Source organism: Xyrauchen texanus, chromosome 20, assembly GCF_025860055.1.
Source record: "Xyrauchen texanus isolate HMW12.3.18 chromosome 20, RBS_HiC_50CHRs, whole genome shotgun sequence".
Taxonomy (NCBI): domain Eukaryota; kingdom Metazoa; phylum Chordata; class Actinopteri; order Cypriniformes; family Catostomidae; genus Xyrauchen; species Xyrauchen texanus.
The window spans coordinates 24,304,852-24,330,254 of NC_068295.1; the positions used below are offsets into that span (position 1 = coordinate 24,304,852).

At 38.4% G+C, this 25,403-nt stretch overlaps 3 protein-coding genes across 44 annotated transcripts in view; all 3 read right to left on the reverse strand.

The window, feature by feature from the left end:
* LOC127660384 (calcium/calmodulin-dependent protein kinase type II subunit gamma-like) overlaps positions 1 to 5,604 on the reverse strand; it is a 105,541-nt gene extending 99,937 nt beyond the window's left edge. For all 38 annotated transcript variants that reach the window (XM_052150575.1, XM_052150574.1, XM_052150560.1 and 35 more), the window contains exons 1-2: positions 5,356 to 5,604; positions 2,602 to 2,696 (exon numbers count right to left, since the gene is read on the reverse strand). In XM_052150575.1, coding sequence (XP_052006535.1) covers positions 2,602 to 2,696; positions 5,356 to 5,420 — 160 coding nt within the window. In that variant the 5' untranslated portion in view covers positions 5,421 to 5,604. The remainder of the gene's footprint in view (positions 1 to 2,601; positions 2,697 to 5,355) is intronic.
* Positions 5,605 to 13,479: 7,875 nt separating this feature from the next.
* si:dkey-174i8.1 (arylsulfatase I) lies at positions 13,480 to 16,727 on the reverse strand. The gene is made up of 3 exons (XM_052150576.1): positions 16,368 to 16,727; positions 14,727 to 15,059; positions 13,480 to 14,572 (listed from the first exon to the last, which is right to left on the reverse strand). Exons 1-3 carry the CDS (start codon positions 16,676 to 16,678, stop codon positions 13,480 to 13,482), a joined length of 1,737 nt encoding a protein of 578 aa, XP_052006536.1. The 5' UTR covers positions 16,679 to 16,727.
* Positions 16,728 to 23,272: 6,545 nt separating this feature from the next.
* Positions 23,273 to 25,403, reverse strand: part of LOC127660379 (bifunctional heparan sulfate N-deacetylase/N-sulfotransferase 2-like) — a 180,831-nt gene continuing 178,700 nt past the window's right edge. For all 5 annotated transcript variants that reach the window (XM_052150530.1, XM_052150526.1, XM_052150529.1 and 2 more), the window contains one exon: positions 23,273 to 25,103. In XM_052150530.1, coding sequence (XP_052006490.1) covers positions 24,978 to 25,103 — 126 coding nt within the window. In that variant the 3' untranslated portion in view covers positions 23,273 to 24,977. The remainder of the gene's footprint in view (positions 25,104 to 25,403) is intronic.

A 25,403-nucleotide genomic window follows, 5' to 3' on the forward strand; every position in this document is an offset into this window, starting at 1 on the left:
TTGCTTACAGATAAGAACACTAATAATATAATCATTAAATAAATTATTGTTATTATGAGTATTATTGCTACTACTTTTAATATTACACTTTTATACAGTAGTAATATTTTTCTGTCATAATGTCTTGCATCCAGTTAAATAAAGTGTTCATTTCAGTGGGACTTTTATTTTAAAAGACCTTTGAAGTTCTTCCTGTTTTAAAGGGTTCATTATATCAAGCTTCCCATGACTCGTGAGCTGAAATCTCTGGTGAAATATGCCATTTGAGTGTTCACAGCCATTTATAAACACTGCTCTGCAGATGGATACTATTGGACACACTGGATGAAAATCAAGCATTAGTAGTGTATGCTGCGTGTGTGTGTTGTGTGTGTGTGTGTGTGTGTGTGTGTAAAAGTGATGACAGAGCATAGAGGTGCCTCTCATTCATTCTGTGGGTCACAGCACATGTGCCTGTATATTATTTAATTAAATGATATCCTTCTGCTGTTTAATGATCACAATTGGCCATATCAAGACCTTTCTTTTTTATTATTTTCAAATAGATATCAGCATACTTTAATATGGTACCGAAATAAACAAAAGGATAATATGGTACCATTTAAACCATTTAATTTTTTGGTTATGAGATTTTTCTTTTGTAACGGTATACCGCGCAACCCTACAGTATACATGATGTTGCGCAAGTCTCGACAATCAGACGGTAAAAATATTCAGGATTTCTCACTGGAGCGGTTTTGGAAATTATAATAGATATATCTAGCTTATTTTTGAATATCTTTTCTGTATGTGTTATTCTCTTATGGTGTTTACTGGTTACCAGTATATCAATGATCTTTGATAGTGACAACAGAATTATTCATTACCGTTTTCAAATTCAAATAAATGTTAGCATTCCACAATTAATGGACATTTTATGTAATTTAACAGTATGGGCCATTAACATATAACTGCAGAATATAACTTTCAAAAGTGTGACAATAGGCATTTTAAAAAGAAAAATATGTGATCGGATTGTATCGGCCGATTACGGTGTTAAAATATCAATACCGGCCTCTAATTGTCTTACCAATAACACAGTGTCTCTATTCCCGGAGTCTTCTGCTCTTGCTTGTGATACAACAGAAATAATGTCTTGGGCACAAATATCCCAAAAATCTTTGCTAACAGCATAATTGGCACTGATGATCACTGACAGTGAGTTGTGACTCAAGTGAGATAAAGAAAGAATACATCAAACTGTGCAGCAATCAGGGGGCTGGACTGCTTAACATCATTTAAATGTAAGAGCAGCAAAGAAGCATGGAGTAATGCAAAATTACAGACCGTATTTAAGCTATTTTACAACTTTTAATATTTAATATCTACAACTTATATGGCTCAGCCAATACGAATTTGAAGTCTGAAGATTTTGGTCATACCGCCCATCCCCTATCCTACATACTAAAAAGTGACAAAATACAGCTCTTAAAAAAAGCATGTGGTTAGAGTAAGAGAAAGTGCATTATTTTTTAAAGAACTTTTAAATGTAACAAAAGACATATGGGGCTTTTCCACTGCACGGTACAACTCCACTCTGCTCGCTTTTTGGGGGTTTTCCACTGTGGATAGTACCTGGTACATGATACTTTTTTTAGTACCACCTCAGTCGAGGTTCCAAGCGAGTCGAGCCGATACTAAATGTGACGTCAAAATCCTGCAGATCACTGATTGTCAGGAAGAATCGTCACTTCCAGCATCACTGGATTTCCGACACAGGTCATCAACCTGCTAGTTTTAAAGTTAGCAACAACGATAACAGTATAATTTGTTCACGCGACTTTCGTATTGTGAAAAAAGAATTGCGCAAAACCACGCCACGGTCAATAAACGAGGTGCAGACGGTCCACTCGTTAGCGATGAGCGAAATGAAAAAGTCCCTCTGGAAGTGTATTGGCTGTTGGACGCACACCTACCAACAGCGTAGGAAAAAGTTAAAAAATAAAAATGACTACACGACATCAAGGAAATGTGGAAGTGGTTTGACCAAATGGACGGTATCTAAACTGGTGAGCAATGGGAGGGAGATTGCCCTGGACTGGCGTTGATCCACGATGGAGGATGGTACGTTTTGTTATGTTAACTCTATACTCTGCTTGAAAGCTTCACTTTATTTAGTTGACCAGCTACTGGAAGCTTGCTTCTAAAACAACCAGGCCAATTTAACTGTTACACTTGTGTAAAATCACCATGCAACAACTGCTTTATGCAGCACATTAGCTAGTAGCTAACAGCTAGCGGTCGTGATATTGTTTTGGTCAGTTTGTGTCGGGTTTAAGATGATGTCACGGCAGTAGAGGCGGCGCAACTATGAAGATCATCCTATAATCCCACCTACATTGAGGTTGCACTAAACTGCAGTACAAATGCAAGCTCAGAAAAGTAAAGCGAGTAGAGTTTATCTGAGGCGAGTCAAACAGTAACGTGCAGTGGAAAAGTGCCTATAGTTTTAGTTGCTTTAAGAATGATGGCACAAGTGTTGACACAAACAGAAAATGTAGACATTAGGACAGGTCAAATGCACCAACCTAACCAATGGAATAGCAAAATGGAGCACCTTACCTCTCGCTGACAACTTTTTTGTGTTGATGATTTTAGCAGCATATTCCTGGCCGGTTGATTTCTTTACACATCGCCGAACAATAGAGAAGGCACCCCTGTTTAAAAGAAATGCAAGTCAACACATTAAAACATTTCTCATAATCCTAACATCCCACATGAAGCCAATAAGACAAACAAAAAAAACAGAACAGAGAATGTAATGACATAGCACCTGCACTGAACATTTAGCATTAAATACATTGCATGCCAACATTCTTCAAAATGATTATTTACAAAAAGGCCAATGGTTCCCAAATGACAGCAACTTTATTATTGAGTAAATGGAGCCAGCAATCATAGCCTACTGCAAAAAAAAAAATCTAAACAAGGTTTCCAAAACACTCCCCACACGTTGCCCGCCCGAAACTTACACCATTGGCAGAAAACCACCACCAATTTTTCTGATTGGCTTACATGTGTGGGCCGCGGCCAGACATTTACACCAAGGGTCTTAAACAGGGTGTCTGTGAACCCCAGGGGGTCCATGGTGGTACCGCCTGTGGTCCGCAAATTATTGCTTGATCCACCATTAACATTTGTAAATCACTCACACGCGAGCGATGGAAGTATGAATTTTTGTCTATCCATAGGTTGAAGTCCTTCACAGCTTCATGTCAAATCTTAAAGTGTGACTAAACAGCACTAGTCAGTAGAAGCACGTAGCCCGGATAAACCCTTCACACGAGACACAACCACCGCTCATCACAAGCTGCTCAACGCACTACACACATCAGGTTCAGCAGTGCTGCAGTGGAGGGTAGCGTGAGTAAAACACGTCTGTTATGCGTTGTTCGTGCAGTGTGGTTGAGCAGATGACAGCCTACAGTTTTGTTTTTTTTTACTATTAGTTGCTTTTTGCTTTCAGAACAATAACTTACTTGCCTGTTGTAAATGAACTGTTACTGCTGAGATTATCAAGCTGGCACACACGGTCCTTAACATTCCACACATATAAGATGGTGACTCGTCGTTTTCCTCATTACAAATTTTTACTCAATGAAATGAACAATAATTTTGAAATATATGTATAAAATCGATCACTCACATGAGATGAATACTGAGATGAATTTAGTAACCTTATAATAGTAGTTATATTGTGCATAGACAGGGTCTGTCTGTTTTACTATATGTCTGTCTTTTTCTTTCTTTTTGGAGGAGGTTTGGCAGAAGGATTAACAGTGGAAATTAAAATGCCACTTCATGCAAAATTGTCCATGCTTAAAAGACCAGCCTAAGCTGGTTGGCTGGTTTTAGCTGGTTGCCAAGCCAGGCTAGTCAGTTCACTGGTTTCAGAGGGGATTTGAAAAGATTTTAGCTGGTCAGGCTGGGAGACCAGCTAGCCTCCCAGCTTAAACCAGCTTGGCAAGGCTGACCAGCCAAGACCACCCTGACCAGATAAGTCCAGACTAACCAGCTAAGACCACACTGACTAGCTAAGACCAGCCTGACCAACCAACTAAGACCACCCTCCAGCTAAGATCAGCATGACCAGCTAAAAATTGTTCAAAAACCAGCCTGACCAGCTACTTTATAACCAGACTGTGCAACCAGCTAAAACCAGACAACCAGCTTATGCCTATTTTAGCTGCTCTTTTCAGCAGGGCATCAATTAATGATTAATTCAACGACTTTGCAATATAAAACATCATTATGTACGTTCAATAAATTGGTACCTTAGCACCATACATGTTTTTATAAAACATAACACTCAATTTTATACAATATGTAACGGGTGCCCGGCTCCGTCTCTCTCTCTACCCACAAAGGGGTCCTTGGCCTGAAAATGGTAGAAGACCCCTGGTTTACACAGATGTTTACAGGTTTACAGGTGTTTACTCGGAAAATGAAATCTCTCAGGACACTTATTTAAGTGAAATCTGTCAGGTATTAGGGACATTTTATTAAACGGAACTCCATAAAAATGCGAGTTCAACAATAACAACAGCTTTAATAACAAACTGTCAGTAAAACGTCCGTCACATCGTAGTGACACATCTAACGTCACACATACAACGTCACGTCAAACTTTCCATTTCACAACCAAAACGGAATAAAGGCGACAACGACTGCAGCAGCATGTTCAATTCCTTCATTTCGTATTAATGTTGGCAACAAATGTAACCGACCACCCAATAACGGTGTGACATATGATGCTAAAACGCAGCAACAGCCACATTTTCCCGTTCGTGTGGAATGTCTATGGTTACACAAGTCTGCAGCAAAACCTATCATCCTGCGTGGCAGCAGTCATCATCAGTCATATTGCAACATAAATGCTATAAAAGTTTGGTTGAGCATAAAAAACACACATGGACGAAGATCACAAAGCTTAAATGCCACCAACTCAACGATTTCCCTTTCTAACTAATGTCCTTTAACGGCTAGATTCATCGATAAAGTGACGGTAAAGTATAGCATGTTGCATCATGACGACACGGAAGGCTTTGAAAGCACCCTGTTACGCGCGCGAGCAAGATGTATCTAAAGATTAACAAAGAAACGAGCGTCGAGAACACAGGCAACGAACAACAAATTTTTCACACCGACTAAATCGGGTGGGTAGCGCTGGCTTTTTAAACCTATGTCTCTTTGTGTGTATGCCGCTGTTTAACACACTGAACTAGACATAGGCAACACGATTAGACATAATGCAGTGAGTGGAGAAAGAGAGAGAGAATGTGTGCAACGCGTAAATGCAGCGGTGCGGTCGCTTACTTTCCGAGCTCTTCGTACAGCTGATATTCGTCTGTAAACCTGGTGGAGGTTACAATTGTAGCCATGTTGCGCTTTAGAAGGATATCGCCTCTCTGGTGTCTCCGGGACCGCCTCACTCGGGTTTCGGGAGATCTCGCGCTCACTCAAATGGAAAGGGAGAGAGAGAGAATGGAGGAGGAGGAGGAGGTGGTGGAGAAGGAAGAGAGAGGTGCTGCTGGTAAGTGGTGGTGTGTGTCGGTGGAGGTGGGGAGAGAAAACAGCCAGCCACGCGAGATTTTCTCCGTCGAGGAAGGAGAGGGAAGTGACAGCCCATGTATAGTTTGAGCGATGATTATTAGGGGTTATACTTTTGTCTCGTCGTGCCATCAGTGTAAATCGGGTGATGCATTGGTCTTTATTTGGCACACGATTGACTTAAAGCTTAATCATAGAGGTCTGATAATAATAAAAACCAAATATTTGATATTCAGCTGGATAAATATAACTTCATTAGCATTCTACATTACTTGATTGTTTTTTACTTGTCAGTGCTCGTTCTGTTCTTGCAGGATAACATCACAATCTCATGGAGTATGTTAATCGCAATCTGAAGGAAACTAAAGACATTTTAATTACAGTGTGGACAATCCAGAAAGATTTACTTCCTGGAAGAAACTGAAAGTTAAAGCTTAATATTGACAATTGTTTTTCATTGACAAATGAGATTGTCTGAGGTGATAAAAATGAGAAATCTTTTGAATTCTTTAAGGAATCCTTAGAAACAGTTGTGTGAAATTCATAGAAATTTATATATATATATATATATTTTTTATTTTCTACCTAATTAAAACTTAAAAGGTATTGAACTACTTTTACCTTGAATACAAGTGTACACAGCATAATCAATTCGAAAAGGATTTCGAACATATTTTTTGTCATTTTTCAAGGTTAAAAAGTCAAGAATATCAGGAATTTTTCTCAATGTAACACCATATGACCAGAAAAAATGTCAAAATATCTTATATTTAAAAAACAAAACTTTACACTCAGTCATGAGGGTAAAGGGATACTCTCAGATTTATTTATTTACACCATATGAATGATTTGGTGGACAAACGTTTTTTCAAAGATGAATCATATTTTAAAAGCAAAGTGTATTCCTTAATATTAAGAAAAGATTATTCTGCACTACTCATTCCAACATTTCCTTTTTATTGATTTTATTTCAGCTTTTAACCCTTAAAATGCATAACTCGGGTCTTTAGTGACCTCATTCCACCCCCTGTACCTCATCCATTTGTTTGGAGTTGTCCACACCTGTTTAGTATTCCTCAATCTTTCTCTTATAAATAATGTAACACAAAAACTGCCTTATATAGATATAAAATAAAAATATATATTTTATGGAAGTGCAAAAAAAAACTGATGCTATTACACACACACACACACACACACACACAAACATATATATATATATTATGGCTTAAGTACCAAAAGTGCCAAGGGTCAAGAGAAACTAAGAGTGTAAGTGTAATTTTTTTGTCCATAAATGTTATATATATATATATATATATATATATATATATATATATATATATATATAATTTTTATATCTATATAAGGCAATTTTGTGTTTGTGTTAAATTATATTTGTATTATTATTTTATATCTTGTATAAACTATCACAATATGTTTTTCTTTGTTAATTACAAGACAAATAACTACTATATAAATGACTACTATATTATGTTGATTTTCTGTGCCATAATGGTGAATTCTCTGTATCCCTTACATACAGTGAATCCAGAAAGTATTCACAGCGCTTCACTTTTTCCACATTTTGTCATGTTACAGCCTTATTCCAAAATGGATCAAATTCATTATTTTCCTCAAAATTCTACAAACAATACCCCATAATGACAATGTGAAATAAGTTTGTTGCAAATTGACTAAAAATTAAAAAAATCACATGTACATAAGTATTCACAGCCTTTGCCATGACACTCAAAATTGAGCTCAGGTGCATCCTGTTTCCACTGATCATACTTGATGTTTCTACAACTTGATTGGAGTCCACCTGTAAATTCAGTTGATTGGACATGATTTGGAAAGGCACACACTGGTCTATATTAGGACCCACAGTTAACAGTGCATGTCAGAGCACAAACCAAGCCATGAAGTCCAAGGAATTGTCTGGAGACCTCTGAGACAGAATTGTATTGAGGCACAGATCTGGGGAAGGGTTCAGAAAAATGTCTGCAGCATTGCAGGTCCCAATGAGCACAGTGCCTACATCCATAAATGGAAGTTTGGAACCACCAGGACTCTTCCTAGAGCTGGCCGCCCAGCCAAACTGAGCAATTGGGGGAGAACTTAGTTAGGGAGGTGACCAAGAACCCGATGGTCCCTCTGAAAGAGCTCCAGTGTTTCTCTGTGGAGAGAGGAGAACCTTCCAGAAGAACAACTATCTCTGCAGCACTCCACCAATCAGGCCTGTATGGTAGAGTGTCGAGACGGAAGACACTCCTCAGTAAAAGGCACATGACAGCCCACATGGACTTTGCCAAAAGGCACCTGAAGGACTCTCAGACCATGAGAAACAAAATTATCTGGTCTGATGAAACCAATCTTGAACTCTTTGGCCTGAATGGCAAGCATCATGTCTGGAGGAAACCAGGCACCGCTCATCACCTGGCCAATACCATCCCTACAGTGAAGCATGGTGGTGGCAGCAGCATCATGCTGTGGGGATGTTTTTCAGTGGCAGGAACTGGGAAACTAGTCAAGATCAATGGAAAGATGAATGCAGCAATGTACAGAGACATCTGCTCCAGTGCGCACTGGACCTCAGACTGGGGCGAAGGGTCGTTGTCCTGTAGGAAGATGAACCTAAGCCAAGATAACCAAGCAGTAGCTACGGGACAACTCTGTGAATGTTATGAAAATTAAAATGAAAGTGAAAGTGGCCCAGCCAGAGCCCAGACTTGAACCCGATAGAACATCTCTGGAGAGATCTGAAAATGGCTGTGCACCGACGCTCCCCATCCAACCTGATGGAGCTTGAGAGGTCCTGCAAAGAAGAATGGGAGAAACTGCCCAAAAATAGGTGTGCTAAGCTTGTAGCATCGTACACAAAAAGAATTGAGGCTGTAATTGGTGCCAAAGATGCTTCAACAAAGTATTGAGCAAAGGCTGTGAATACTTATGTACATATGATTTTATTTATTTTTACAAAATTTGCAAAGATTTCAAACAAACTTCTTTCACATTGTCATTATGGGATATTGTTTGTAGAATTTTGAGGAAAATAATGAATTTGATCCATTTTGGAATAAGGCTGTAACATTACAAAATGTGGAAAAAGTGAAGCGCTGTGAATACTTTCTAGCTACTTTTTATTTTACAGTTTGTAGGTCTTGACAATAAAATGTAAAATATTACAACATTTGCCTTGAGGTCAGCAGCCTTCTCAAAAATGCTGTTGTGTTAATTTTAGATAAAGATAGTGCCTTTTCAATATTTTTCACAGATATTTGGACCAATCTCTCATTATCCTCCACTCCAGCCTCTTAAATTGGATGTAAAAACCTTTTCTGTTACACTTTTATTTTTTTTATGTTTTCTGAGATGCAAGCCTGCCTCTGGTTCGCCCATTATATTAGGCAAGGTCTTATCACTCTTTAGAATAAGAATGTATCAATATTGTAACAATTCACCTGAGTAAATTGTCTCATGGTTTTAAATGGTCTCTCTTTCATGGTCAACCTTGTGGAGTAAAACACTCTGATTAGAAATGAATGCAAGAAAAGTGCAGGGACTGTAATCACACAGAGGCAGGTTAAATTGAAAGCTTAATTAGAATGGAGTAGAGGTGTGTGGCTATTAATTGGAATGGTGCTGTGTACGGTGGTACTATGGAAAGGAACTGGGTTAGTATACCAAAATGTGAAAAAAACACATTTTGGTATACTAACTTACTCTGCATAAGCTAGTAGTAGTGGTTTGAATGGGGGTTGTACATTTCACAGTGTAGATTTTAGAAGCATCTAGAACCATTTATTTAAACACACATGGGTGACCAAGGTTTATTTTACATTTACAATAAAGCAACACTAAATTTAAACACTTATCAGCGCTGTCAGGTCATGTCACATGGACTGCCCGCATTATCACATCATCTGTGTAATTGAAGAACAACCGAAGCATCACAAAGTAGGCTAAATATCAAGAGCAGTTCGTTGGGCTTGATGCAAATGTATTGTATTACACTACATGTCTTTAAATTGGCACAGTTATTATCTTAATAATAATATAATGTGTAATGAGTTGCCTGTTGGCCCTTGCAATGATGTTTGGTACCACAGCATTATGTTGCATTAACAATTTATGAAACAGATGCATAATCCACTAATTCTCATATCATAGCCATTTTACTGCTGCTGCAAGCAATTTCAGCCATTTTGCTAACTACCACCAGACTTAGCCACTTATGGCACTGTTCCACTGCACGATACGGTTTGACTCGACTTGACTCTGCTTGCTTTTCCACTGCAGATTAGTGCCACCTCGTGGGTGATTGTGCTGCATAAAGCAATTGTTGCATGGTGATTTTACACAAGTGTAACAGTTAAATTGGCCTAGTTTTTTTAAAAGCAAGCTTTCCAGTAGCTGGTCAACTAAATAAAATGAAGCTTTCAAGCAGAATATGGAGTTAACGTAACAAAACGTACCATCCTCCATCGTGGACTCCAACAACGCCGTGGCTGAGACCAGGGCATTCTCCCTCACATTGCTCGCCGGTCTATTGCCATAGATAGCGTCCATTTGGTTGAACCACTACCACTTTCTTCTGTATGAATCACTCCTGCTGTTGTGGTCCTCTATAGTTCTGTAGACACGTTTTTTTTTTTACTTTTTCCTACACTGTTGGTAGGTCCGGTGGTAGCCATGTGCGGCCAACAGCTGAGACACTTTTTGAAAGACTTTTTCATTTTGCGTCGTTTCGTTTGTCGCTAATGAGAGGAATGTCTGCACCTCGTTTATTGACCACAGCGTGGTTTTGCGCACAGCCATTTCTTTTTACAATGATACTGTTATCGCTGTTGTTAACTTTAAAACTAGAGGGTTGATGTCCCGTGTTGCAAATCCATTGATGCTGGTAGTGACGATTCTCCCTGACCAATTAGTGATCTGCAGGATTTTGACATCACATTTAGTATCAGATCGGCTCACTTGGAACCTCGACTGAGGTGGTACTAAAAAAAGTACTAGGTACTATCCAAAGTGGAAAACCTCCAAAAAGCAAGCAGAGTCGAGTCAAGCTGTACCATGCAGTGGAAAAGCCTAATTTGACTTCCCCCCCACTGGTTTAACCACTCACCCTCTCTCCAAAACACAGCCCTGCAAAAACAGGTCTGCAAACCTGAACATGCTCAATGATTGACATGCACTAGACATTTCTGATATAAAACATCTAGACTTTTTTTGGTTGTTTACAGAGCTTTGGGCTGTCAGATAGACATAGATTTCTCAGGACACCTATTTCAGTGAAATCTGTCTGGTAGTAGGGACATTTACAGCACCTTTAAGAGATGCCAAACTCAGCATGTGTTCAGGATGACTCATACTTAGTGAGGCAGTATGTTGATATCTCTCTCTCTCTCTCTGGGAAAGCCCATTGTGAATTCTCACCAAAGTTGAAGTCTGTCAAAAGTGAGTTGATGCTGTATTTAATTGTTTTCAGAGTAACTGGTAAACAGGAGGAGGAAGTAGTTGGTTTTGCAATGTTGAACTTATAATGCTACATTTGCTAATAAGGAGGAATATAATGATTGTTTTATTGTATCAATTCATCCATGAAGATTCCTGATAACGTGTGAATTTTATTTCCTTCTTTTGAATGGGCAAATAGAGACAGGAAACAAAAATGGCCTCTGTACTTATGACCTGTAATAAGTATAAAAAAATAAATAAAAAAGTAGGGGCAGATAAGTCAGTCTGAAACATGGTTTAATCAATCTTAAACAAGTATAGTCTACACCACGGAAACAAAAGATAACATAATTCTTGTTGTGTAACTTATAAACTAAATATCTGTTTTAAATTATCTCAACAAAATGCTAACTTTATCTTTTACTTTGTTCACTATAACCTTAATCTGGATTACTAAACCTTTTTGACCATCACAGAAGTTTATTTTGGGTTTATCTAGGAACACTGCAGCTGGGTTTCTATCCACAAATTTTTACGCAAATTGCATAGAAAATGCTGGATGGAAACACCAAGTTGCACATAAAATCTCCAAAATGCACATTAAAAAAGTAGATGCTTGAGATGGATAATTTTTTTTCGATAAGAAGACATTTGTATGATGGAATCACATTTATTTAATATATTCTTATATTATTCATTCAGAAAAGTCATACAATACATGCCATATGAATACATGATTTTCTCAAAGAATATCATCGCATAGCATCTGAAATGTTGCTCTGGTTTTTTTTAAATGTCGGAAACAAAGCCTGTCATCAAAATGATTGGCTGGTGTTAACTCCTAGAACTGTCTGACATGCTTTTGCTCTCAGACACAAGGCACCTGCAACTGAACGCTATCAAACGTGTTCTCTTAAACACATGGGATGGAAACACTGCTGTATTCTCAAAAAGTTTTTACTATTTTCGAAATTTGCACATAAAATAAATTCATAACTTGGATGGAAACATGAGAGGAAACGTTCTGAGGAGCTGAGCCGCATTAACTGGAATACTTACAAGTCCATCAAGGGGATTTACATAGGAGGCAAATATCAGCAGTTATTTAGAAATTAGCAACACAAGAACACAAGCATGACATCGCATCCTGAATACAAACCATTTCATCACATTTCTTAAGAATTTTGTTAATTCACTTGAAACGAGGGGATGAACAGGCTAAGAATGTCTCATAGAAAGCCACACAGCCTTCATATCAAGAGTGAACTTCCTTTTTTAAATAGGCCTACTCCTCTTTTAACATGAAACAACTTACCTAATCTCTTTCACATTTCCTTGCTCTGATGTGCTTTTATTTACTTCTGCAATGGCCTACTCAAAAACTAAGAAAAGAAAAAGGAAGAGAAACTGGTGGAGGAGACCGTGTGCAGAAACAATGAAGCAGCCTGAGTGTTATTCTGGCTGAGGTGGGCTGTGTCAGAGCAGATTTGGATAGTGCACAAGCTTTAAAGCAAAAGGTAGGACAATGAGAGAGGCGTGAGGAGGAGTATAAGGCAGAGGCATGTCGGAGAAAGAACAGATAGATGAGAGAAATTGAGCTAGGGGGTGGAAAAGAGAACACAACCAAGAACAAGTGAAGAACAAGTGAAGAAGTGCTGTATTGTTCTCTATCAAATCAATGCCAGTACTAATATTGTTTTCTGTGGATGAATAGCTGGATCATCTTATAAGACATGATAATAAACAAATAAACTGGAATCTTAGTAATCACATCAGTGGTAGTTGTTCTGAACAGCAAACTCTTCAGCAAAGTCTACTGATGCCTGGTCAGTGTTTCTTTGAATACAAAAGACCACAATCAACTGTACTATTGTGTAAAGATCCTATTTCAAAACACCATGCTGTGGTGAAATAGCAGAATGCAGGCAAATGTTTTTGATAGAGGGTCAGGATAATTACATCATCCTTCATTGTGTTCCTGATATAACATCACTATTTCTTTTGGTGATGAGATGATAAGCCTTGTAGGAGTGTGACACGGGCCCTGTTCACACCGATTATTAAGATGCGTTTTGGAGGATCCTATCGCAAGGTAAAACAAATCAGCCTTTACACCTGTTAATATGCATCTCTTTTGACCACATGTGTTCAGAGTTTGTAGGGAGGTTGATTTCATCTGATTTCTTTTTATAACTGCATGATAATGGATACAAAAAAAAAGTAAAAAACAAAATGAAGAAAAAAAAATTTCACACTCTTTCTTCCAAGAATACTTGCATTTATTCTAAATGCATGTTGATATCATGCACACTGAAGAAGTTCTTTTTTTAATTTTTTTTATTCCGATTACACTCTTTCATAGGTGACTGGAATGGACAGATATTAGCCAGGCAGCTTTGTTGATGCAAGCACTCCACAACAACCCTCCACTGATTACAAGAACAAAGCAGCCCTTTGCATACGACTACGGACCTTGTTGAACAAGGATCTGAGCTTGCAGACTCTGCAGGTACTCTTGTATCTGCCTTTCCTGCTGCCGCTGTCTGAATCGTCATCATCTTGTTCCTCTCCTGTCTCTTCCTGGCCTAGCCAGGGAGCCCAGACCCCTCCATGTAGTTGTGGGTCTGCCATTGGATCGTCAGGTGGATTGCGTGGAGGCACAGTTGTTTGGTTGTACTCAGCGAGTCTGGTCAACAACAGCTTGACGACCTCAGGCCGTGCCTCAGCCAAATCTGCCCTCTCGTAGGGATCAGCAGTGACATTGAAAAGCCAGACAGACTTCCCTCGCTGGTCTCGTCTCTTTTCCATGTCTTGCCACTGCTGCGGACCTCCCGGCATCGTCTGTGGAGGGAACCAGTCACCGTCGCCTACATTTCCGGTCAAAAGTTTCCAGTCACCAGCTCGGATGGCTGCACGCACTCCTGTATCCCAGATCCCAAAGCCATTGAGAGTTAGTAGCCTGGGGTCAACTTCATGCCTTTTGGATACTGGGTCTATGTTGAAAAGGATTTCAGTTCGCAGACAGGGCAGGCCTCTACTTATGGCCCCCCAAACATCGTGGCCATCCAGGTGCCTGGAATCAGGCTCTGGAAACCCTGCAAGAGACAGCAGTGTTGGGTACCAATCTGAGACATGAATCAGAGCCTGACTCACCACTCCCTTCCTTTTCAAAAGTGGGCTGTGTACAAAACCAACTGCACGAACTCCACCCTCCCAGTAGGAGCCTTTGCCTCCACGCAGGGGCCAATTACATCCCCCTGAAAGTGGTTGGCCCCCGTTGTCTGAAGAGTAGATGAGAACAGAGTTGTCATAGTATCCTCGTTCCCGCAGCTCACTGACAATCTCCCCTACTGACTCATCTACACCACTTACCATAGCGGCATAGTGGCGCCGGGGTCTATTACCAAGTGCCTGGTAGCGTCTGAGGAGGTAGGCAGGAGCCTGTAATGGCGTGTGCACAGCCTGGAGGGCTACATATAGAAACAGGGGCTTCCGTCGATCATGACTTCTCAGTATGTCTTTCACTCTGCAAGAATGATGTCAGTCCAAATTATTACAACAATGATTTGCATCAATCAATGTAGAACAAATACATTTACAAAATGCAATTTTAAAATGTGTTTCTGGGTCAAAGTAACTCAAAATGATGGAGCAGGTCACAAATGGTTGCAGTCTCTCACCTCTCTGTGTAAAGCCTTGTTGAGTAATTCCCACTCAGCTCCCAGGCAGGCCGGTGTCCATCATGCAGGTCAAACCCACAGGCCTCTGCACCGTCACAGCTCTGGAAGTTAAAATGGTCACTGCTGCCTGTCAGTGAGCCGAGGAAGCTTTGAAAGCCACGACTTGTTGGCAGACACTCAAGCCGGCAGAAACCCAGGTGCCACTTCCCTACCATATGGGTGCTGTAGCCAGCCTGCTGTAGCCTCTCAGGGAGTGTTGGTGTGTCGGGCGGCAGGCAGAGGGGCTGGCGTGCACGGATGATCGAGTGTTGAAGGCCAGTGTGAATCTGATACCTGGAGCAAGAGATGTTTGAGAGATGGAGAAGATCGGACAGGGGAATGCATAGGGATTCTGTAAACCATAAGTTCACTGGACTTAATGTTCCCATGAAAATACTTCAGAAGTGCACTTTTCATTCCTTTGTTGACGTATCGCCGATTGAAAGAGGAAGTTGGGGTGGGACTTATCGAAATAAAGGGCTAAAAAATATTTTATAAATAATTTATAAAAATTAATACATTTTAATAAAAAGATTAAAAAAGTCAGTGGGCTTTGGTTTGCATCATAGCTGTAAACCATTATTTGCTCCTGACCCATATCTGCATGATTTTATGCATTGCACTGCTGCCAAACAATTGGCTGATTAGATAATCATATTAATAAGTAGGTGTACGGGTGTTCCTAATAAAGTGCTCAGTGAGTGTACCATGTAGATCAGGAGTGCCCAATACGTCAATCGCGATCGCAATGCTGGTAGATCGCACGAAATTTAAATGTGCTTTCGTTAAATTTTAATTAAAAAATAATATATATATATATATATATATATATATATATATATATATATATTATATATATATATATATATGTCTTTCCTTCTTTTAGTTTCTGTCTGACTCGCACGTGACGAGTACATTTTGACCAGGTGAGATTTTTGTTTATTCAGTTGCCATGACAACTAGGTTTGGGCCTTCCAAGGGTTTCTGAGAACAGAGCGCGAAATTGCGAAGCTAGCAGTGTTTGAGACTAGCTTCCAGCCGCTACTGTCTGATTCCATTCAGTGCAAATCATCAGAATAAGGTAAATGCCCTGGCTATTGTGCTGTAGGTGTTTTGGGTTTAGTGTTAAAACTGAATGATATCAACATTGAACATTATTATATATATATATATATATATATATATATATTTGTCTTATTAATTACAAGATTAATTCCATGTAGGGATACATCCAGTAGTCCCAACAAGCATTTAAAAAAAAAATGAAACTGTGTTTTTTTTAGTTGGTAGATCTTATTGAGTTGGCCATTTAAAAGTAGATCATCATGCAAAAAAGTGTGGGCACCCCTGGTGTAGATGACCTCAAAGCTAACAGACATGAATCCAATTTTGATTTTCATGGGGTCTTTGGTTACCACAATATAGAACAGCTAATAAAACTGAACATGCAATACAATATTAAATTGGTCTGAAATGTACAAGTGAAAATCTTTCAATCCATTCAGGTATATTCTTTTATATACAGTAATAATCATTACGTTTTGTATTACCAATAAGTAAAAAGTGCCATTATAACCATTTTATTGATAGTGGTGTTCTTACCGACCAGTCATAAGCTGGCTGCGTGACGGGGAACAGATGGGCTGAACGTAGTAGTTTTCCAGCTTCACCCCCTCTCCAGCCAGCTGGTCCAACACAGGCGTGTGGATCTCTGAGCCATGGTACCCAATGTCATTGTAGCCTTGGTCATCCACCATCACAAAAACAATATGCGGGGGAACTTTACCTTGACCAGGAACCTTTCCAGAGGCAAAGCCCTTCGTAGTGTGTAGTAGTCCTTGCACCAAGCAGAAGCAATAGCCCAGTACCATCACATTCATGATGGGGTCACCGATCCACCAGATTATTTTCATGTCCACTGACTAGCCCTTTAATGTCTCTTAATAACTTAAATATTGGCTTTCAACTTGACCTAAGTCTAAAAGATTAACAGAGCAAGCTTGCCGTTATCCTTCATCATGGTACAATGAAGGTCTTTTTATCCTCTTTTTTTTTTTTATCCAAGTAGATTCAGCTCTTTCAATTTAGTTTTTGTTTTAAATCATGCTGGTAATTGTAACCAGTAGTGCAGTTCTTTGCTGAGTGTTAGGCTAGAATGCTGTACAGTATGTTTGATTAACTTTGTAATCCGAGCTGAACTGTCCAGGAGCAAACACTGATGTTTTCTAACAGCACAGTGTTACATTCCTCTAGGACACACACACACACCTACAGGATCAGGCACAGAACATTGCACATACAAGGCCCCCCAAAAGTACTATATTTGGATACATTTGGACACTTAATTCACATCTAAAAAGTCTGAGAGCCATTTTATTTTCTTCAATATCTTTCAACCAGTAATTGTGTCCAGGTCATTTTAGTGAATGTATGAAGAAAAAAATACAGGCCAATAAAATGTATATTATAATTTAGAAATAAAGATTTGACACCACCTGGCAAGTAAGTGTATTACAAACAGTATTAAACCACTGTAATAATGGGTTGGAATGATTCTTGCTCCACTTACCTGACTCACAATTTCAAAAGTCAGACATTATCAGTGGATGATATTGACACAAAACAAAACACATTAGTGCAGATGAAGCAGTGTTGATGAGATAAACCTCACATGTTGTTTCATTGATCCCATAATTACCACAGAACCACAGAAATGCATTTACCTCATAATGAGTTCCCAGAACAGAGGCTGTGGAGGTTGACTTTCCTGGATATAGGCTAAGTGATGCTTACTGTGAAGCTGTGCACGAAAGAGATACAACTGAGCTCTGATGGAGTTCTGTTAAACCCAAAGATAATGCAGTTATCCCCTCAATAAAGCATCTGTTCGTACTGATGAGATGCATAGCAATTAAACAATATTAAGGCTTGTGTTTAAAGTGGCCATTTAATAGATTTATCGCTTCATATTTTTAACCTAAGGTACATTTATAATGAATAAAATAATTCATGCATATCCTATTTGAAACATGATTTTATAAAGCCTTTACATCATTAAGATGATGAAAATGAAATGCATGTTTTTAATATGATACAACAGGTTTGTGAGATATATATCTCAATTATCATTACATTCATGCCCACCACAATAAAAAGCAAAGAACTTTGTAAATACTGACACATAATCACGGCTTGTGCTGTTTCTAACAAGATATTGGATAAACAAGGATGGATGGATGGTTGGATGTGTGTGTGTGTGAGAGAGAGAGAGATGGAGCCTGTGCGAACACCTGTTGCCTCTCCCAAGCAGAGATGCTGTCAGCTTTCTGAAGATCAGCTTTCTCAGCAGAAAAATAGCCATCCAAGAGGGGGTATTTCTCCCTATTTCGCGGTAGCAAGAGTCATTCACTTAAGAAACTGCAATGTCCTCCGCCATTTTAAACAGTGTGTCTACTCCAATGTGGAAAGTCCGATAAGAGGTAAGATCTTAAGTTTGTGTAATGTATCAATCTGTTGTGTCTCTCAGCTGTTATGAGCTGTAATGCTGAAGTTGTTTGTTTAAAGCCATTTAAAGCTATTTCCTAGCTTTAGTAGTAGTAATACATGCGATCATGAAGAGCTGTTGTATGTAAACGGCTGAAGCGGCTTCACTTCACGTCACCTAACTGGCTCATATTACAGATAAAATTATCTTTTGCCACCACCTAATGGCTAACATATGTAATGTCAAAAAACAAAAAGGCATGCAAAAAAAGACAAATCATAGCTCTTAAAAGATCTGCACTGCTCTTACACTTTAGTTTAGAATGGCACGAACACAAGCAGAGTGATACACAGTGAAGCGTCTGAGTGTTGATGGTTTCAGACCATCAGTGCTCATGGAACGTCTCTCATCCAATCAGATTCAAGGACTATAACTAACTGTTGTGTAATATATATATATATATATATATATATATATATATATATATATATATATATATATATATATATATATACACACACATATATTTATTTTTCAAACTTTTGGCTGCCAGTGTATATATGGAGTGGTGGTGGCATGGCATAGTGGGCTAAAGCACTGAACTGGTAAGCAGAAGGTTGTAGGTTTGATCCCCAAAGCCTTGTGTCCTTGAGCAAGGCACTTAACTCCAGGTTGCTCAGGGGAATTGACCCTGTAATTAGGGCACTGTAAGTCACTTTGGATAAAAGTGTCTGCTAAATGCGTAAATGTAAATTATATGACGATGAGGATAATTGACCTTTTTTTGTCAGTAGGTGCACTGTACATTCTGTAAACACTGGGTTAAAGTTCTTATCTGCAAATCAGCAGTGTCAGTAAAATGATTGGTTGTCATGATTGGAGTTCAGCTCATGATGGATACACAACCTGTCAAAGCCATTTAGACTTCTTTTCACATGTGTAATAACACACTTATTATTGTGGTTTTCAGATCCATTATAGCTGGCACTGCAGTATCCTTCATTATTACACTGCGACCTGAAATACTCTTTTCTTATTGGTCAATGGCGCCATCTAGCAGACGGTAATTTTCACATCAGCAGAACTCTGAAGCACACCAGAGTTTGATTTCAGCTTTTCAGCGATTTCTTCTCAAATTCCATACTTTCAATGCAAATCAATATTTTATGTCCAAGCATTTATTGATTAAGTTAGCAGCTGTGTAATAAGCAGGATAATGTACACTCTGACAGTTGTTATTATAAAACAAATCCATTCAGGGTGATACAAGACCCCTCTGCTTTGCGTCTGGGTCCTGATCACCCTGTCGGGGTTTATTGTGTGATAACAACCGGCTGACTGTACATTATCCGTTACATAACAGCTTCTTTGCAAAGTTTTGTAAAGGTTTTGTAAAGGTTCATTCATTCATACATTGTGATCTTCTGAAAATGCAGAGCTGTAGGTGCTACACACAGTCAGGAACAGGTTTGGCAGATCTACTTGCATCTTTTCAGTTTTTAGGAATAACTGGCATATCTGTCCTACTTCCATAATATTAGCTCATCTTGACTGGGAGCGCCAAGTTTCTGAATGCAGCTTAGTTTCAAAACATGGTCTTTTTAGACTGGAAAGAAGTTTTGAGTCCACTTACAGCAAAATTGGCTCGACCAATTGTGTGAGTTTGGGTGGGACTATCTGTTTGTACAACTATAGAAAGACATGGGGGAGTTTTCTGGAATTTGAAAAAGTTATAATATTTTGCAGTTCCGTTTGTTGACACTAGTGGCTAAATGAAACACTTCAGCTTTAAAAATAGTTTTTGTTAAATTCAACTTCTCATGACACAACCCTTTTAAAAACATGAACACTCATTTTGAAACATCTCAAGCCTTAAAATTCAGCAACAGCAGCATGAATAACTCCAAACAAAACTGTCCTTAATTCATGTTAAGAATAAACGTGTTATGTTGTGAAACCTACCAATTAAATAAATCAAGGAAGAAGCTGGAACTTTAGAGTCCTCTGCATTATAACAAAACCAGAGAGCCACTGACTAAACAACACAATTCATTCTGACATTTGCAAACTAAACAGCAGGAGCACCTTTATGTGATGCTACGAGGCCATAACAGTAGACTGCTAAAGTTACATTTATGCATTTGGCAGATGCTTTTATCCAAAGTGTGTTACACATACAAAGGAATTAAGAAGTCTATTCAAATGAGGGAAACAAACAACACACAAGCGCTCTCTCCCTCTCCTGAGAGAAGATCCAGTGAGTGAGAGGCCCTCTGTGGGACTATCGACTGCTCTCAGGTTGCTTTGCCAGCGATCTCCCCTATGAAGTAGAGAGGAAATCACTGCCACAGAAATGAGTCAATTTTCTACATTAAGCTGAAACAGACGACAGTCTCAACCAAGTGGGAAATTTTACAGCCATTTCACAGCAGAGAGAGAAAATGGAGGCGGGGGGAAGGAGAGAAGCAGAGATCAAACATATATATTCTCAAAATGAGCAGACTTGCCCGTTTACTTTGTAGGGGACTATCAATTGTGTCTCTTATAGACAAGTGGCTTTGGGGAAAAAGGTTGATCCAAATGGGATTTAATGCTCTGATGGAGCATGTGGCCTGTCCCACATCTACGGAGACCTAGCGGTAAAACAAACACAATCAAATCATATTCAAAATTAATCATTCAGAACACAAGAACAGAATTTCAAATAGCATCTTAGGTTAAAATCACATAAACAAGCTGCAAGCATCTCAAACAATGAATGTGAAACAAATGGACTTTGAATTCTCTAAAAAAGATACTCGTTTTCAAAAAAAGTAGTTATTTGCAAAGCCAAAGACAGAGCCTGTCTGGTAAGTCAATTTGGATAGTAGTGGTCTATCTCTACTCAAACAAAATATTAAAGAATGATAACACACACTCAGTAGAGGTGTAAAACCTTTTGTGGCCAAATGCCCAGTCAACATCCCATAAAGCATAACATTATGTGTTATTAATCAATAGTAGAGTAAAAATGTTCCAGGTGTACGGACTGTATATGCATGTGTTACTTAAACCGGATCGCTGCTTCCTCTTCCCATATCATGATAAACCCATGACAACTTCTATGCTGTGCCCCCTTATATTTCTTGTAATACACTGCGCCAGCCTATGTAGCTCATCTCGCCAGGTTAGTCATTTATCTTAATATTTTTTTCTACTTTTCTTCACTCTCTTTCTTTGTCTCTTTATTCTGCCATTGTCTTTTTGTTCTCTGGTTGTATTGTATACTGATTTGTTATTGTACTATTTGCAACATATTTGAAAACATTAAAATTTGCTCTCACACCAGATGGGATTACGGAGGTATCCTACCAGCCACACTGACCGGGCATATCCAGATGGAGGGGGGCCACTGCAAATTCAGAGAAGAGGCTTTTAACCATAACACAACTTGAGGACTAATACACACACACACCTGCAAATGTTGTTCCTCTATTTTGTATTTGTGTTCATTCTCCTCAAAAATGTCAAAATTATCTGAGCTAAATATTCACTGTCCTTTTGTTTGTCTTCTAGTGTGTTTATATGATGTGGATTGCTGTTAAAAATATATCTATATTTATATATATGCATGCATCCTATCCCTTTATTTTATTACCAGAAATTATTTTTTTCTGTCCATCACTGTGTTCAGGTTTACTAGCATTAGTTTTGTCAGTCTAATTCAGCAGATAAAACTAGAAGTTACCAAAAGGGATTAAATTGCTTACAATGCCTTCAGTAAGATGAAGAGAGTTTAAGCCATTACCAAATCTCTAAAGTCGGTAGCACCACTATGTGGAGAAAACAGACATGACAACTAAATATAATTCATATTGCTACAAGAGGCCATGCTTACCTGTTGAATTCAAAAATGAAATACTGTATATGCAGTCCTTTAGCCCATGACAGGTGAATGTCAGCCTCTTAATACAATGTTTTAGCATATTTAGTGTAACACTGAAGAATAATACATTTTTGGAAGAGGAAAGAGTTTTTTTTATTTTATATCTTCATTTAACAAAGCTTACACAGGAAGTTCATCATGCAGCTGTGAGATCTGTTTTGAGAGAAATGTGGTTTGCTTGAGTGGTAAGTGACCACGTCGAACCCTGAGCTACTTACCAAAATTGTGTCTGCACCAATAGACACAATATGAGTGTTACACATAATGTACATCGGTTCTGTTCAGCAAAAGCAGAGAGCTTCCAAAAAAACAACAACAACAAAAAAAAAACAGCTCTTGTTGGAGCATTTGCACATTTGGTAGAGCTGTGGTCCTTTAAGGTCCCTTTTTCTGGTCATTTCTAGTCAAGTATCGGTCATATCTACAGTACTTGACTTGGGAAAGACCAAACTGTCTAAAACTATTGGCTAAGCTTACATTTTAACAACCAGGTTGGGGAGAAACAGAATACATGTAACCGTGTTACATATTTAAAATACGAGTAACTGTATTCCACTAGAGTTACAGTTACAAACGCTCTGACAGATGAAATATAAATCCAATAAATACATAACTACAAGGCTATATGGTTTGTCTTTTTTAAATGCAATTTGGATATTTTTACAAGAATAAAGATGCTTATATGAGAAATACTAACCAATGTATCCTGTAGCATCATATACAAATCTACAAATAATAGATTATCTGCTTAATCTATGAGAAGAATCCACAAACGATCAGAAGATGATGATGATAAACACTATGGGGTTATGAAACAATTTGAGCATCAGAAATAGTTCCTTATGTAAACTGTCATGTGAACATTTAGCATTATGTCAATGTAAAATGGTTTTTCAAGCCATTAGATGGACCTGTTACCAGTCGCAATTATATTTTCAAGAAAATCCAAGTATTTTTTTTTCCTCTAGTAAGACCTTTGATATTAGTGCAAAGATCTACTGCAAAAATAATAAGAATGTGTGTATTTCTTTTTCTGAACTTTTTATTTTTTTATAAAAATCATTAAACTAAATTTACTCATCATAAGATACTTTGGCTTTTTCCAGAACATGTATTTTTTTTTACAATTGTGTTATATTTTACTGTACTGTCAGATGAAAAATCTGCCAGTGCTGAACAAGTAATCCAAAGTATTTAGATCACGTTACTGAAGAGTAATCTAACGGAATTAATTACAAAATACATTTTACAGCATGTATTCTGTAATCTGTAGTGGAAACATTTTAAAAGTAACCCTGCCAATACTGTATTAGATCAGCAATTAAATCTAACATTCTTAATATATATACAAATATAAATATATAAATATACAATTAATATCTGTTTATATCAAGCTGGAAAACTGTATTTTCTGTTTTGTCATACAAAAATAAATACATTCATTAATTAATAAAACAAAAAACAGCTGATGCCTTTAGAAGTCAGTCAATTGGCTCTTTAAACTGAAAACTGGGATTTCTATTCTTATATTCCAATGATTGGTCAGTGTCCTTCTCATATCGTCTCTGGTACAGTATATCCTGTATATACATTAGGTAGATAACTTCTAAAATGTAATCTGGTACAGATTACACACCTTAAATTGTAACTGGTAATCAGGAGTGTAATCTTTTATTATATAATTTTGGATTACTCATTGCATGTTTACATTTTAAGTGAATTAAGTACCAAATTATACGCCATGATACATAAATAATCATAAAATCAAAACAATTCACTCTTCTCGAGTCCCTGAGTCAAGGCTCAGAAACAGATTAATCCACACATAATGAATCACATAAACATTTCCAACCTCTGTAAGTTTATTAGAGATAATACAGCGTTGGGAGTTTTTAAAATACATTTTTTACAAAAAAAAAAAGACAGCAGCCTCTTGTTGTGTAGGATAGACCATGAATAAAAAACACAGCCCTTCTCCTCTCCTTCGTTTACAGCTCCTGACATACAACACATCTACCACAACGTCTATATGAACTTCCACGTGTCTGTGTACGTTGTGTAGAGGAAAGTGCATGGTTCGGATCAATAGAGGGATACAACCAGATAAGACACTTAATAAAAGCTTTTGACTGAACTACAGTACAGTGGGAGACAAGACGTGTACACAAATCCATACTCCCTCAATTGCATATACTTTCTTACCGTTTGGTTTCTGATCCAACTTTGTGCGTTTGTGTGTGCACGTGTGGAGAAGAGAGGGGCTGCAGATCTGGGGGTCCTCAAGGTGTCCTACTCAAACAGAGCTCAGTCTGTACACAAACACTGTCAGCTTGTGTCTATTCTGCACAATCCCAGCAACCCAGACCCAAAATATACAATGCTTTCAAATGTACAATGTTTTACAATCATTACTCTAATGAGATGAGCAAGGCTAAACCATGTGCATTTTGAGATTTAGTGTGTTTTAACACACTTCAAGTCACCAGTTAATTCATGCTTGTCCAGACCTGTAGTACGTTCTGGTCCGAACAGGCAGGCCTGTCATTAAGAGAAGAGGAAAAAGACAAGGGAGCACATTTCCCAATGTCTTCAACATCTCGGACAGAGCGTGCAAGCACCTTGGCAGAAGGGAAGTCTCATGTTTGCAGCCCACTCATAACTGCACTCCATCCCATCACTGCTACTAGGGTCCGGACAGAGTGGCATAGGGGTGTTGAATTGGGAGTCTCTTCCCCTGGTTCCTCTGTAGTGAGTGGACACTGTTTTTAAGGGTTCTGATACTGGAGAAGCAAGTCAAATCTTCTCAACTCCAGCTGCTGCTCTGGAGCTCTTCTCTAAGCCAGGAGGGTAACGGCTGGCCCAGCCGATTCAGCAGCCGCAACAGCTCCAGGTTATGCTCGTTGTAGTACTCCATCAGGAAGGCACGTGTCTGAGAAAAACACAAGTATTTAGCTATTTTAAAATACACAATACAGTAACAGATATCTACCATACTAGTGTGTATCTCATCATTTACCTAATGACAGGGAGTGGTGAAAAAGGTGAAAGTCATAGCAGGTTGTTTCAGATGTTTAGTTTCTGTTAAGTCTTTAAGCTTAAAAATATTCTGGGTTCAATACAGGTTAAGCTCAATCTTGCCCATCCTTTTCTTTAAAAAAAGCAAAAATCGAGGTTACAGTCAGAAACATATAATGAAAGGAATGGGGACAATTTTTGGATGTTTTAAAGG